The 14,537-nt window shown below is 53.7% G+C and overlaps 1 protein-coding gene and 1 pseudogene across 1 annotated transcript in view; both read right to left on the reverse strand.

The window, feature by feature from the left end:
- The window catches only part of NMT1 (N-myristoyltransferase 1), a 36,500-nt gene that overhangs the window by 12,342 nt on the left and 9,621 nt on the right, over positions 1 to 14,537 (reverse strand). The window contains exon 3 of the mRNA XM_004621015.2: positions 3,113 to 3,221. Coding sequence (XP_004621072.2) covers positions 3,113 to 3,221 — 109 coding nt within the window. The remainder of the gene's footprint in view (positions 1 to 3,112; positions 3,222 to 14,537) is intronic.
- On the reverse strand, positions 862 to 972 carry LOC129403998 (small nucleolar RNA SNORA5; annotated as a pseudogene).

Consider the following 14,537-nt stretch of genomic DNA (forward strand, 5'->3'; position numbering starts at 1 on the left):
ACTCTAGGACAAGTCAAACCCCTCCAGCCCCGAAGCGCAGACGAGATCCTGTCGTCAGAAGCTGTCTTTTGAGACAGGAGAGGGTAAGAAGGGTGAGGAGAGACACATGCAATTGCAGACTTTGTGTTTTTTTTTGCACAAAATTTCCAAATGCCCACACACTTTTCAAAGCCTGACACCGGGCCACAAGGGTTAATCCTACCAAACGCTCTTCCCTAAAGACAACGTCCGGGAGCCCTTCGGGAGACTGGGACACGCCGGGGCTGTGCTGGCCACTCAGGGCCACTGCGCGGGTCCACAGGAGACTCCGCCAGTACCCTCACAGGCATGCTGAAGGTTTTGTTCTCCAGTTTTACAAACTAAACTATAACGGACTTTCCTGTGCATCTGTGTTTACTGAGATGAAGTCTGAGAGAGCTTTGACGGGTCAAAGGCTATAAACACCTTAAATTAAATTCTATCAACAACTTGTTTGCTTAAAAAAAAAAAAAAAGCACTGATGAGCTCAGGGAGCAGTGTTTCTGAAGCCCCTCAGGGTAAGATTTATCAAACCTGGAGGTGCTTGGCTTGCATCGGGCTGACTTGGGTTTGATCCCCAGCACCCCAGATGGTCTCCCCAAGCCGGGAGTGATCCCTGAGCACAGCTGGTGTGGCCCCCAAGCCAAATATTTATCACATCTCAATCTCTGTCTGTGTAGGAGAACAAACATTGCTGCAATGTTACTGTGAGTTTACCCGGCCTGTCATATTCTGAGGGAACATCTTATTGTTTGTGAACTACCTGCTCACATTATTTAAATTTATTCATGCATTGCTCATGTTTTCCCAGCTTTTTATCTTTTATCATTTTGTTTGTTTTTGGGGTGTCTGTGACCAAATTTATCCCTGAGGCCCAGCGCTCCTGTGGCGGCTGTTTGGATCAGCACCAGGAGCCCTGGGGGTGAGGCAGGAACAGAATCTGACACAGCTGCATTTTTTTTTTTCTGCCTTTTGGGTCACACCTGGTGATGCACAGGGGTTACTCCTGGCTCTGCACTCAGGAATTACTCCTGGCGGTGCTTGGGAGACCATACAGGATGCTGGGAATCAAACCCAGGTCAGCCGTGTGCAAGGCAAACACCCTACCCGCTGTGCTACTGCTCCAGCCCCACGGCTGCATCTTTAAACTTTTATGGGAAACTCTTAAATTTATTTTTCTTTTATGGCTTTTGGGTGTTGTATCAGGTGCAAGAGAATAATTTTGTGGGGGCTGGAGCGATAGCATAGCAGGTAGGGCGTTTGCCTTGCACTCGGCCAACCCGGGTTCGAATCCCAGCATCCCATATGGTCCCCTGAGCACCGCCAGGGGTGATTCCTGAGTGCAAAGCCAGGAGTAACCCCTGTGTATCGCCGGGTGTGACCCCAAAAAGCAAAAAAAAAAAAAGAATAATTTTGTGACTTTTCTGTATTTTAGGCGTTCCCCCACCCACTTCCGGCCGTGGCAGTGCTTGGGGGCCTGTCTGTGGTGCTGGGTTCAGGCCCTTGTGGTGGCCCAAGTCTTTGCATGACTCTGTCTTTCTGACATCAATCTTAAAACTATTTCCTCATTTTTACTTTGAAAGAGAGAAAGGCTAAATAACTGTTTATTCCTAGGAGGTAAGACCAAGTGTGATTTTTTTCGAGCTTTCTGGCTCTTCGCTCCAAAATCACTCCTGGCAGCACTTGGGGAACTATGTGGGATGTCAGGGCCTGAGCCCTGAACCCCAGATAGGAGGCGCTATCACTCAGGTCCAGTGTGATCTTATTTTTAAGTTTGCTTTTGTTCTAACAGAGCTCAGGGCACGAGCCCCTGCTTGGTGCTCAGCGACTGCTCCTGGCAGCGCTCAGGATGGAGCCTGCGCCTCCTGCATGCACAGCGGGAGCTCTGGCCTGTGAGCTGCCTCTCCTGCCCCAGGAGGGATGGCGATTTCCTTCTGCTTGCTCCCTGTACAACTTCCTAAATCAGACATAATGAGAATTTTCCATGTAACGAGCTGCGTAAGTCATAAAGAGGAAAAAGGGAGAACGACTGAATAGCATTTTGTTTAAATTTTCTAATTTCAAAATGAACCATTTTGTGAGAGGCTATAGATCAACCCCCCTCTGCCCCCACCCCTGGAAGTCAACCAAATACCCACCCCTAGACAAACAAAAATCCCCAAAGTGTTTTGGGGTTACTTCCAGCAGTGCTCAGGGAACCACGAGGGTGCTGAGGACAGAGCCTGGAGCTTCTGCGTGCAAAATTTCCTAAATTATCTATCTTGGTCTAGCCCTTTAGGCTGGTGGCACTTGCCTCTTCTTTTGGTTTTGGGGGCTACGCCCAGTGACGCTCAGAGGTTACTCCTGGCGGGTTCAGGGACCCATATGGGGTGCCCGAGATTAAACCCGGGTCGGTCGTGTAAAAGGCAAGCACCCTACCCACTGTCCTATCGCTCCGACCTGACTGGTGGCATTTTTCTTCCCACGCTATGATGTAACACGAAGGCGTAGTGCCGAGTGTGAGGACCTAGGGAAAGACGGGATTCTGGGGAGGCCACGACTACGGCCATACCACCCTGAACGCGCCCGATCTCGTCTGGGGAGGCCACGAGCCACTGCAGGAGCAGGGCGCTCTCAGCCTTCCCCGGGGCCTGCCCTAAAATTAAAGGTTTTCTGGTCCAATCAGAGCAGAACCACCTTGCCCCGACCTCACGCCTCACATCAGCATGTCCGTCCAGGGTGCAAGCGCCAGGCCAGTGGTTCCCCGCCGGAGGGGCTGGAGGTGGACTCTGCGGGGATCGGGGATAGCTGAACCACTGCTCCAGGCCACAGGGACGCCTCGAGGGTGAGTCAACGGCCCTGGGCACAGCACGACATGCAGGTCATGCACTGGGGCGCGCGTGCACAGCGCCATGCTTGGAGCCGGGGCTGACCTGCCGTGGGTGTCCTTTAAGGGGCCACGGCAGCTCCGTCACCTAGGTCAAGGACAGCAGAGGGCAGCGGAGAGCCCCAGTGCCTCCATCTTGACGTGACACCAGCGGAGATGGTCAAGCTAAACTGCTCCTGCCACCTGCCCCCACACTGTCCCAAACACACAGAGCGGGGCCTGAGTTACCTTCACAGGCTGGTCCTGGGCCGAATCCGTCTCACTGCCTTTCTCTTTCTTCTTCTTCTGTTTCTTTTTCTTCTTTTTGGCTCCAGTGTCATTGGCTGGACTCAAACCACTACAAGACAAAGTAAACAGCGATGTGGGCTTGTTTCTTTGGGGAAAAAAAAAATCATGTTTTGAGCTACTCTGACAAAGAGCTTTCTGTGGAGTCGGCCCTTCCTCCGTCCATCTAGCGGGAGACGGTGGGGCCCCTGCAGGCCACCAGCACGCGCCCAGCGCCCTGCCGGCCCCGGGGCTTGGAATCTCCATCCTTCTTGCTTTCATGCATGTGCCTCCTTCCCTCAGCCGACCAGGTGCTGGCACCAAAGCCACGGGGGAGCTGTAAGCAGGCGCTCATCCCCGCGCTTCCTGAGAGGCCGCCGTTTGACTTTTTTTTTTTTTTAAATAAATGTATTTTTGGAGGTGCTGGTGGGATGGAGCCCAGAGCCTCAGAGGCACAGCGCGGCTGTATACCGCCGAGCTCCAGCCCCAGCCCACAGCCCAGAGCGTGATGGCTGATTGTGACTTTGTTTTGTTTTGGGGCTGGCAATGCTCAGGGTTTATTCCTGGCTCTGCGCTCCAGGGGCCACTAGTTGTAAAGGACACTGGGGAGCGTCGTCTCCTGGAACACCTTTCCACGCTCGCACCCAATCCTCCTGATGCCTTAGGGTTTGCACTGGGATTTGAAGCACCAGGCGGTCCTGAAAAGGGGGGGGGGAATGGAGGAACAGAACATCACCCCGGACCAGTATCTGTGAAGGGGGGCAGCAGTCGGCAGGCTCAGGTGGCACCAGGGAGCTTGGGCTGGCGGCAAGGAAGCCCCAGACGCCCGGCCTGCAGGGCACAGGAGCTGCGTGTGCGGGATGGCGCTGACCACTGTGACACACCCTAGCCCCTTCCTGTTGCACGGACAGGCCGAGGATGCAGCAAACCAGACTCCTGGCTAGCGAACAGCCTCCATGACCGTCTGCTGTGTATCTTTACTAAGGGGGTGGGGGGACAGCAGAGCAGGCAGGGCACTTGCCTGGCAGGCAGCCAATCTGGGTTCGATCCCTGGCATCCCATATGGTCCCTTGTGCCCTGCCCAGAACTGATCCCTGAGCACAGAGCCAGGAATAAACCCTGAGCGCCACTGGGTGTGGTCAAAAACAAAACAAAGCATCAAATTACAGGGCTGAAAGGGCAGTGGGCTAGAGCTTCTGCTTTATCTTGCCACTTCCTACCCCCCCCCAGCCCCCTGCTTGGGGCCCACACCCAGCAGTGCTCAAGCCTTACTCCTGACATTGTGCTCAAGGGTCATTCCCTGAACAAACCTGGATCAGCCAATGTGCCAGGCAAATGCCCTATCCGGGAGGGCATACCGTGCAGGCGGGAGGCCTGGGTTTGACCCCCCACCCACCCACACATAGTCCTGAGGGTCACCAGAAGTGACCTTGGTAGCCTAGAGTGAGTCCAAGTAGGACCAAAACAAGACTGGCAAAAATTTCAAAAAATGGGCAAAAAATTGGGGCTGGAGCGATAGCACAGCGGGTAGGGCGTTTGCCTTGCACGCGGCCGACCCGGGTTTGATTCCCAGCGTCCCATATGGTCCCCTGAGCACTGCCAGGGGTGGTTCCTGAGTGCAGAGCCAGGAGTAACCCCTGTGCATCGCTGGGTGTGACCCCCCCAAAAAAATGGACAAAAAAGGTCAAATCAGGACAGTAACCTGAGAATCCAGCGCCCTAACCCACACATCGGCCACACCCAATGTACTGTTTCAGCTGCACACACTATCAGTCACCAGAGAATTCCAACAGCAGAAACCATATTTTCCAGGGCCAGGGAGAAGGTGGAGGGGCGGGAGCGCATGTCCTGCACACGAGGCCCGTTTGAGCTCTGGCACCATAGGGTCTCCTGAGCTCTAGCGGATGTATCCCCCAAACCAAAACAACAACAACAAGCTTTCATACCATTGAGGTCAAGATCACTGAGCCTTTGCATTAAAATTCACAACACGTTCGTAGTCTTAAAAAATTACTCAGGGTTATTCTACTGTCATCACCCAGCGAACTACACTCTGCACAAGTCCCCTGTCACCGCGAGATGCTACTTCTGGCTGTAGAAAGTCCTCAGACCTGGAGCGCCCCATTCCCGCCAGTGCTCACACCTCAAGGAGGTGGCCCGAGCCCAGACTCTGCCCCCTCGGGCCTCCCAACCAGGCCACCAGAACCCAGCAGCCACACCTACTCCTGTGAAGGTGGTTTTCCAAGTGCCTGTTCTGTGCTGCTGAGAACCTAGAGACCGAAGCTTCTAGCCCTGGAAGCTACCAAGGCCGAGCTCTCACCTGGCTTCCACCCTCCATGCCACTCGGAGCATCCGCGCGCCTCCCCTGCTCTGGGATAACCCCGTCCATGTCTCTCCTAGGCCCAACGCAGAAAGACTCGACGCATGCTAGGAGAGCTGGTGCGTCAGGCTGGAGGTCACTTCAGTCCCCATATAAGGTACGAAGGCCAGACAACTGTGTGTCATTATATTCACAGGACATACACGGGAAGCCATAAAAGAGAAACAGACTGGGGGGGGGGGGCCAGAACTATAGGATGGCGAGGAGGGCATTGGCCTTTGCACGTGGTTAACCTGGGTTCGATCCCCGGCATCCCATATGGTCCCCGAGCACTGCCAGGAGAAATTCCAGGAGTAACCCCTGAGCTTTGCCAGCTGTGGGCCCCCCCCCTCAAAAAAGAAAAAAAGAAATCAATTTGAGAGGGGCTGGAGCGATAGCACAGCGCGTAGGGGGGTAGGGCATTTGCCTTGCATGCGGCCAACCTGGGTTCGATCCCCGGCATCTCATATGGTCCCCTGAGCACCACCAGGAGTAATTTCTGAGTGCAGAGCCAGGAGTAACCCAAAAAGAAAAAAAAAAGAAGAAAGAGAAAAGAAATCAATTTGAGAGATAAATTTGGAAATGAAGTGTGGAAATAAGGCAAATTCCTCTTTTTTTTTTCTCCCTCTGGGGACTTTATGGAATGCCGGGAACCAAACCCAGGATGGTCACGCGCACGCAAACGCCCGCCTGCAGTACTATCATTCCGGCCCAATGCGAACGCCTTAAAACCAGATTGTCAGCGGGTCAGCAAAGCCCCTAAAAACGTGACAAGAGAAAACAAACGTTTGCCACAAGTATGTGGGAGGCAGAAGGTAGACGGGACAGAGAAGGGACCGTATGACAATAATAGCTGGAGATGATCACTCTGGACAAGGAGTGAGTGCTGAAGGTAGGCAAAAGGGTACACACGATGACCTTTCAGTATCTGTACGGCAAACCCTAATGCCCTAAAGGACAGAGAACAGAAAAGCCTCTGTGGCAGGCTGGAGGGGTGCGGGATGGTGGGAGGAAAACTGGGAACACTGGTGGCGGGAAATAGACACTGGTGAAGGGATGGGTGTTGGAACATTCTATGACTGAAACCCAAGCATGAACAAGTTTGTAATTGTATCTCTGTGATTCAATTAAAGAACAAACAAAAACAAACCAAAAAAAAGACTGGATTCCCCCCTTCCCCCAAAAAAATAAAATCCCAACCACAACAAACCCAACCAGGAACCACTATGAAATTCATGGCATAAAGATAACTTTTTCCACTCAATGACTCATTTTATTATCACGGACAGACCCATTTGCGGCCCATGCCAACCCTATGTGGTTTTATACTCTCTTCAGTCTCAGAATTATGTGCAGCATCGTAAGGCTTTAAAAACAATTTGCTGGGAACCAAGAGAAGCTCAAAAGCCAGGAGTATGTGCTCTGTATGCTGGATGCCCAGGCGGACTCCTCCAGGCACCACCAAGAGTGACCCCCGAGCCCCGAGCCAGGAGCAGCCCCTGAGCACTGCCGGACAGAACCCCGAAACAAAAATTAAGAGGGAGAAAGAAAGAATGGCACTGCTGAGTGAAGGCTGTGGCTCATTAGAGAACTTCCTTGTGTGAGAGAAAATGAGTCTTTTTAAAAAAAAATTCGAATCACTGTGAGATAGACCCTTACAAAGCTGTCCATCAGTCATACAGTGTTCCAACACCCATTGCTCCACCAGTGTACATTCCCAGCACCAGCGTCCCCAGGTTCCCCTCCATTCTCCATCTCCCTCCCTCTCCCTCCCTCCCTCCCTCCCTCCCTCTCTCTCTCCTCCCTCTCCTCTCCGCCCCCTCCTCTCTCTCTCACACACACACACACACACCACACACACACACGAGATATTTGACTGCCCACACCACATGGCAGTCTGAGCACTGTAAGGAGCAACTCCCAAACCAAAAACAGATTAAATAATATGGGCAGAGCCAGAAGGCACTTGCCCTGCACGTGGCTTTGGCAGCGGCAACCTTGGTTCAAATCCAGAGTACCACCTGTGGTCCCCTGAGTGACCAGCAAGGGTCACTCCCAAGCACAGAACCAGGAAGCACCTCTGAGCATTACCAGGTGTGGCCCAAACCCCAAAACCCTGAAAAAATGAAAAATGAAAAACAAGCTGCAGTTCCACTTTGGATCCAACTACCAAGTCTTACTCACTTCACTTATGGAATGAACTCTCTGGGCTCCGTAATGTGATTCACTGTGAAAAATTGTTTTTGTTTTGGGGCCAGCCCCTGTGGATGCTCTAGGGTTACTCCTAGCTCTGCACTCAGGAATCACTCCTGACGGTACTCAGGGGACCATATAGGGTGCTGGATGTCGACTGCATACACGGCAAAGGCACTACCTGCCTTACTATCGCGCCAGCCCTCCCCCTCTCCAGTCAGTCATTTTTAAGTACCATGGGGAAAAAAAAATTAAAAATGTGAGAGAAAAACATGTCAACCTTTAGCAACATGTTAATGATCTCTTATAGAAGGGCCTAATGGCCCCTGGGTGAAATACAACAATCTTCACACTCTTTCGTCTAAGGATAATTTTTTGTAGCATTTTCAGCAGTTTTTCCTAACGAATAATACAAAATACATTATTTCGGTTCTGCTTTGGGGAAGGGATTAGGGTTCGGGGTAGAAACATCCAACATATGGTGATGGGAAGGTGTAACGGTGGTGGGATTGGTATTTGAATATTTTAAATGTAATCAAATACTGTGAACTACTTTGTAAAATAAAATTTAAAAAAAAAAAAAATGTGAGAAGGACTGCGGCGATAGGGCATTTGCCCTGTGTGAGGCCAACCCGGGTTTGAGTGGAGGACCAGGAGAAACCACTGGGCATAGCCGTTTGTGTCCCAAAAGCCAAAATGAAAAACAGAAATAAGCAAAAGCCACACACGTGTGTCGGATGTGGTATTCTTGGGAGCGTACCCCTCTGTTGGCCCAAGTCTGTCCCCAAACTACTGGGAATAGCACTGATGGTCCCCCACACAATCAGGAGTGCCCCCACCAAAAAGAAAGCATCAAAGCACCATGATTCACATATGCACGAGAATCAGAAGTTTCAGGCCACTCCATGCCTCGCTGCGGCCTCGCAGACCCCATTTCTGAGGGACGCGCTAGGCTGCAGGACAGTTCTCACTCCTTTTCTGGTTTTGGGTCATGCCTGGTCCTCTGGGGCCATTCTGACGGTGCTCAAGGGGCCATGCAGTGCCAGGAATCGAATCTGGGCGCGAGCAGATCACATGCTCAGTCCTCTGAACACTCTCACTGGCCCTGTTCTCTCCTCTTAATACAGGGGCCTCTCGCAGTGAAGGTGGGTACCGGGGGGGCCACACATGCCGGACATGTGCTCTCACTCAACTGCCCTGGCTCTGAGCAACGTTCCCAGCAGGAAAGAACAGGGAACCAAAAGGTCCCGGCAGGTCCCAAACCAGGAGGCATCAGCAGGGAAGCCGCAGGTCAGGAGTTGCTCTAAGACCCCCCCAGGAGAGAGCCAGACCCGAGCAGCAAGCCACACGCTGTCTTCCCACGACATCCACCAGAAGCTTCCACTGCATAAGGGTTGTGCCAGAAGCTTCTGGAAGGACCCAGAGGCTATGAAGCTGGGGAGCCCGGGCGGAGAAAACGGCAACACACTCTTCAGACAGCCACACGCGTGGCACCTTCCTGGCACACGTGGGGAACCCGGGGCAGGGGTGAGGCTCAGGGCTGCTGCACTCGCCTCCTGGGTCCCCGGGGAAGTTCCCCCAGCCCCAAAGTCTCTCTCAGTGGACTGTGAGCAGGAGGGGCCTCTCTGCACTCGCCCGGAGAGGGGACAAAGGGCTCAGGCCTTGAGGATGGAGCTAGCTCCAAGGTCACAGGACGGGGTCGAGCTGACTGACTCTAGGCAGATGGAGAAAACAGGGTCGGGCCAACCACAGGGCCCTTGACCATGGATGAGAGGGTGCAGGGGCTGGGGGTGGGGTGGGGGGCCAGGGACGTGACTGGCAGCTGAGCCCTGCCTGGCACAGGGAGACCCTGACCCCAACTGCAGGACCCCCGTCCTCAGGCTTGGCTGGGTGCAGCCCTGGGGGGCCTAGAGCAGCCCCCATGACCAGAACTTGCGGGCAGAAGAGGGGTGCGGGTCTGAGCCAGGAGGGAGCTCGAGGGGGTGACACAGAGTGACCACACCCTCCTTCAGCCAGCTGGGGCCTGGGGCATCACCTCTGGGGTTGGCAGCTCCTCAGGGTTCTGGGGGTCCAGCGGCTGGGTCACCAGCATGTCCCCCAGGATGGTGCGCAGGTGGTGGGCCATGGTGGCCTGCTGCTCCAGCCCGCAGTGGTTCTCCAGGGACAGGATGACAGGGTATGGGGACAGCTGCGGGGGAGGAGCAGCCAGTCAGACCCCTCCCGCTCCCCCACACCATCACCCCAATACACCTGGACCTGCCCCATCGGGCGGGCAGGCTGTCTCTGGCCACTCCCTCTGGGGCGCTGAGCCTTGGCTGGGACAGGCTGGGGACAGGGCACTGCGCAGGGCGGAGGGGGAGTGGGGCTTAGGGATGGGGAGGCCTCAAGGCTGGACTCCAGGCTGCCCGGGCTGGTGCTCCAGCACCAACCTTCATGCCCTCTCTGATCTGTTTGGCAGGACCCAAAGGAAAAGCAGCAGCTTGTTTCATCGTGTTATACTAGCTGGAACACACACCTGCCCTTCGACCCACAGGTGGCACAGACAGCTGAAGGAAAAGGGCAGTTCGGCAAGTGCCCCCTGGATGCACAGCCTCCTGGAACCAACTTACTCAAAAAAGAGACCCCCATGAGTTCATGAGGGTTAGCTTCTGGAACCATTTCAGTCATTCATAAAGAATCCAGACTGAGGGGCTGGAGAGATAGTACAGCGGGTAGGGCGTTTGCCTTGCATGCGGCCGACCCAGGTGATTCCCAGCATCCCATATGGTCCCTCGGGCACCACCAGGAATAATTCCTGAGTGCAAAGCCAGGAGTAACCCCTGAGCATTGCCGGGTGTGACCCAAAAAGAAAAAAAAATCCACACTGAAAAGTCTTGGGAACAGGTCTTCACGAAGCATCCCAGGAAGAAAGTATCATATCCTGGCATCTATTTGGATTTGGGGGTAATGAAACCAGAGGTCCCCACTGGAGTCAAATGAGTTCTCTTAAGAGCGAAGTAATTTCGGGACTGGAGAGATAGCAAGCCAATCAGGCACTTGCCCGGCACGCGGCCGATCCATACTTGGTCTCTGGTATCCTATATGGAACCCCAAGTACTACCAAGAGTGATTCCTGAGCACTGCTGGGTATGACCCAAAGTAGAAAACAGACAAAAAGAATTAAATAGTTTCTTTTCCTTTTTCTTGTTTTTTTTGGGGGGACATACCAGGCTATGCTCAGGGGTTACTCTGGGCTCTGTACCCAGAAATCACTCCTGGTGGTGCTCGGGGAACCATATGGGATCCCGGAGATGGAACCTGGGCTGACCACGTGCAAGGCAAACACCGCCCCCACCCCCGCTGGACCATCTATGGCTCCAACCTCTTTTTTTTTTTGCTCTTTGGATCACACCCAGCGATGCACAGGGGTTACTCCTGGCTCTGCACTCAGGAACCACCCCTGGCAGTGCTCAGGGGACCATATGGGACGCTGGGAATCAAACCCGGGTCGGCCGCGTGCAAGGCAAACGCCCTACCCGCTGTGCTATTGCTCCAGCCCCTCCAACCTCTCTTCTTTTTCTGGGTGGGTCTGCCAAACTGATGTCCCATTTCCACTGTAAGCATCAAGGGTATACTGGGCCTTCACGAATCAGACTGGAAACCACTCCGGCATGCTGATCACTGTAATGTGCTCCAGAGAGATGGGCCAGACTCTCGGAAGACTACATGGAACTAAAGCATGACCAAAGAATGAGCAACTATGGCTTCTTTGGGTGGGGCAGGGGTGCTGTGTCCCTGTGAGCTGGGGCAAGAGGCCGCTCACACACCACAAGGAACATCTGCAAACGACCAACCCACTTAGGAAAGAAACCAAGAAATGTCACCTTTCAGGGCCACAGAGATAACAGAGCCGGCAGGGTGCTCGATTTGCATGTAGCCAACCTAGGTTTGATCCCCGGCACCTCATCTGGTCCCAGGAGCTCCCCCAGGAGTGGCCCCTGAGGGCAGAGATGGGTGTGGTGAAAGCCAGAAGAGAAAAAGCAATGCCATCTCTCAGCGGAGACGAAAATTCTCAAGTCCAGACGTGAAAGAAACCCTATGGGTGCTGGGATGTAAATTCAGGGCCGGGGGAGGAGAGTTCTTATTTCGAGAAATGGTTTGGTGCCAGGAAGAGTGGGTGAGAGGAAGGGGAAGGCGCAGATGGATCAGCAGCAGGGACAGGAAACTTCCAGATCTTCCACAGAGTGAGGGTCCATAATGGAAAATCTGGGGGCTGTTTCAGGGCCTCCCCAAGTGGTGATCAGGAAGCCCGAGGGATTCTTCTGGCAATTTCTGGCCAATGGGGCCTGAATTCCAAAGCCAGAGACAGAGGATGCGGGGCTGTTTGGGTCCCTGCTGGGCTGGGGGTATCTCTCTGGGCGCCCTGATGGCACTTTTCTCTCTACCTTACCAGAAGAGAGAGAGAGAGAGAGAGAGAGAGAGAGAGAGAGAGAGAGAGTGAGAGAGAGAGAGAGAGAGAGAGAGAGAGAGAGAGTGTGTGTGTGTGTGTGTGTGTGTGTGTGTGTGTACCGGTGTGTGTACCGGTGTGTGTACCGGTGTGTGTCAGCTGGGACCCAAAAGTATTACCTGGGAAAGGGTGTGTGTGTGTGGTGTGTGTGTGTGTGTATGAGCTGGGACCCAGGACAAGCCATCAACTGTAATGTGGTCGATCCCAGATGTCCCATAGGGTCCCCATAGGGTCCCCAGTGCACCACAAGGAGTAACACCTGAGCACTGCTGGGTGACCCCCCACCACAAGTGCTTACTCCTGCTTGGCTCTGTGCTTAGGAATCCCTGTGGCAGGCTCAGGGTCCGAGAATATGTGGTACTGGGGATCAAAACTGGGCGGGCTGCTGGCAAATGCACCATCTGCTGTGCCATCTCTCGCGCCCCCTGAGAGACTTGCTCTGAAATGCCTCCACAGCCAAAAGAATGTTGTTTCAGGGCCGGGGAGAGCTCCACGGGCTGGGCACCATCCCCAGCACCCCACGGGCCCACAAGCACTGTCTGGAGCACTGTCCAAGCACTGAACACTGCGGGGTGTGGCCGCCAAAGGAGGAATAAGAAGGAAAGAAAACACTGTCGACACACAAAACAACACACACACAAAGTTTCAGTGTGAAGGGGTGGGGGAAGCCCTGTTCTACCCGGAAGGCCTCCAGCACACATGGCTCTCCTCGACTCAACACTCATGCCACACGAGACCAGTGATGTCCTAAGCTGAGACCAGGGCTCTAGCTGTGCTGAGCACATAGTAAAGGGACAGTAAAGGGGTAGGACGCTTGTTCTGCATGCAGTGGATTCTGGCTGGACACCACCCCCCCCCCGCGCCTGGCACCACACATGGTCTTCCAGGGCCGCTGGGAGTGATCCCGGAGCTCAGCACCAGGAAGAAGCCCTGAACACAGCTGGGTGTGGCCGCAATGCCAAGAAAGAGTTCAGAGGGGCTGGAGCAATAGCACAGCAGGTAGGGCATTTGCCTTGCATGCGGCCGACCCGGGTTCGATTCCCAGCATCCTATGTGGTTCCCTGAGCACCAGCAGGAGTAATTCCTTAGTGCAAAGCCAGGAGGAACCCCTGTGCATTGCTGGGTGTGACCCAAAAAGCAAAAAAAAAAAAAAAAAAAGAGTTCAGAGGTGATGCGCTGAGCTGACTCTACATTGCTGCAGTGCCTTCCAAGTGGGCATGCCACTCCCCCCTCCAACTGGAGGGCTTAAGCAAGCAGATTCCCAGGGGGTTCTGAATGCTGGTGGTTGTTTTTTTCCCCTGAAAAGAGGGCAGTAGGCCAAGGAAGTTTAGGAACCTTTGCTCTACAGACATTAACAGACTGAAATAGAACCCTGAGGGCCAGAAAAACCTCTTCAGCATTCTATGGACGCTGTGCTCTTTTGAGATCTTGTACAGTCAAGTTTCTTATCTTATTGGTCCCTCCCCCCACCCCAGACCAGTCATTTTCCTCTGAGAGTCACAGCCAGCCCGGAGAGGAAGCTCAAAGGGCTGGAGCTCTTGGCAGGCCTGGGTTTGGTTTCCACCACCGTAAGGTCCCCTCGCATTGCTTGGGAGTGACACTCTTCACCCTGGGCCCCGAGCAGAACCAGGAGTAGCCCCGAAGTACTGCTGGGGGTGGCTGGGTATGGCCCTAAAACAATCACTGTATCACTGTCATCCCATTGTTCGTCGATTTGCTCGAGCAGGCACCGGTAATGTCTCCATTCGTCCCTGTCACATGCTAGTGCAGCCCAGTGGCTTATTGGGGGCTCTTTCAGGGTCAGGGAAATGAGGACCATCATTGTTACTGTTTTTGGCATATCGAGTACACCAGGGGTAGCCTGCTAGTCTCTGCGGCCGTTATCTCTTATAGAAGGGCTTAATAGTCCCTGGGTGAAATACAACAATCTTCACACTCTTTCCTCTAAGGTTACTGGTCCTAAAACGATGAACAACAACAAAAAAGGTACAATAAAAAAAGTACCACTGCATGGGTTGGAAAGCTAGTACAGGGGTGAAGGTGCACCAGGAGTGACCCCTGAACACAAAGCCAGGAGCAAGCCCTGAGCAACACCGGTATGCACCACGTTCCCACAAAACATCCCCACTTTAACCACTTCAAGCTGCTTTAATGCTTCTGCTTGCTTGGTTTCAGTTTATGGGCCACACCAAGAGGTGCTCTGGGCTTACTCCTGCCTCCGCGCTCAGGGATCATTCTTGGTGGGGCTCAGAGGGTGCCTATATGCTCACTCATATAGGGTGCCGGGGATAGAACCAAGGTTGGTCTCATGCAAGGCAAGCGCCCTACCCACTGTACCATCTCTACAGCCT

This window comes from Sorex araneus, chromosome 3 (assembly GCF_027595985.1).
Source record: "Sorex araneus isolate mSorAra2 chromosome 3, mSorAra2.pri, whole genome shotgun sequence".
In the NCBI taxonomy this organism is placed as follows: domain Eukaryota; kingdom Metazoa; phylum Chordata; class Mammalia; order Eulipotyphla; family Soricidae; genus Sorex; species Sorex araneus.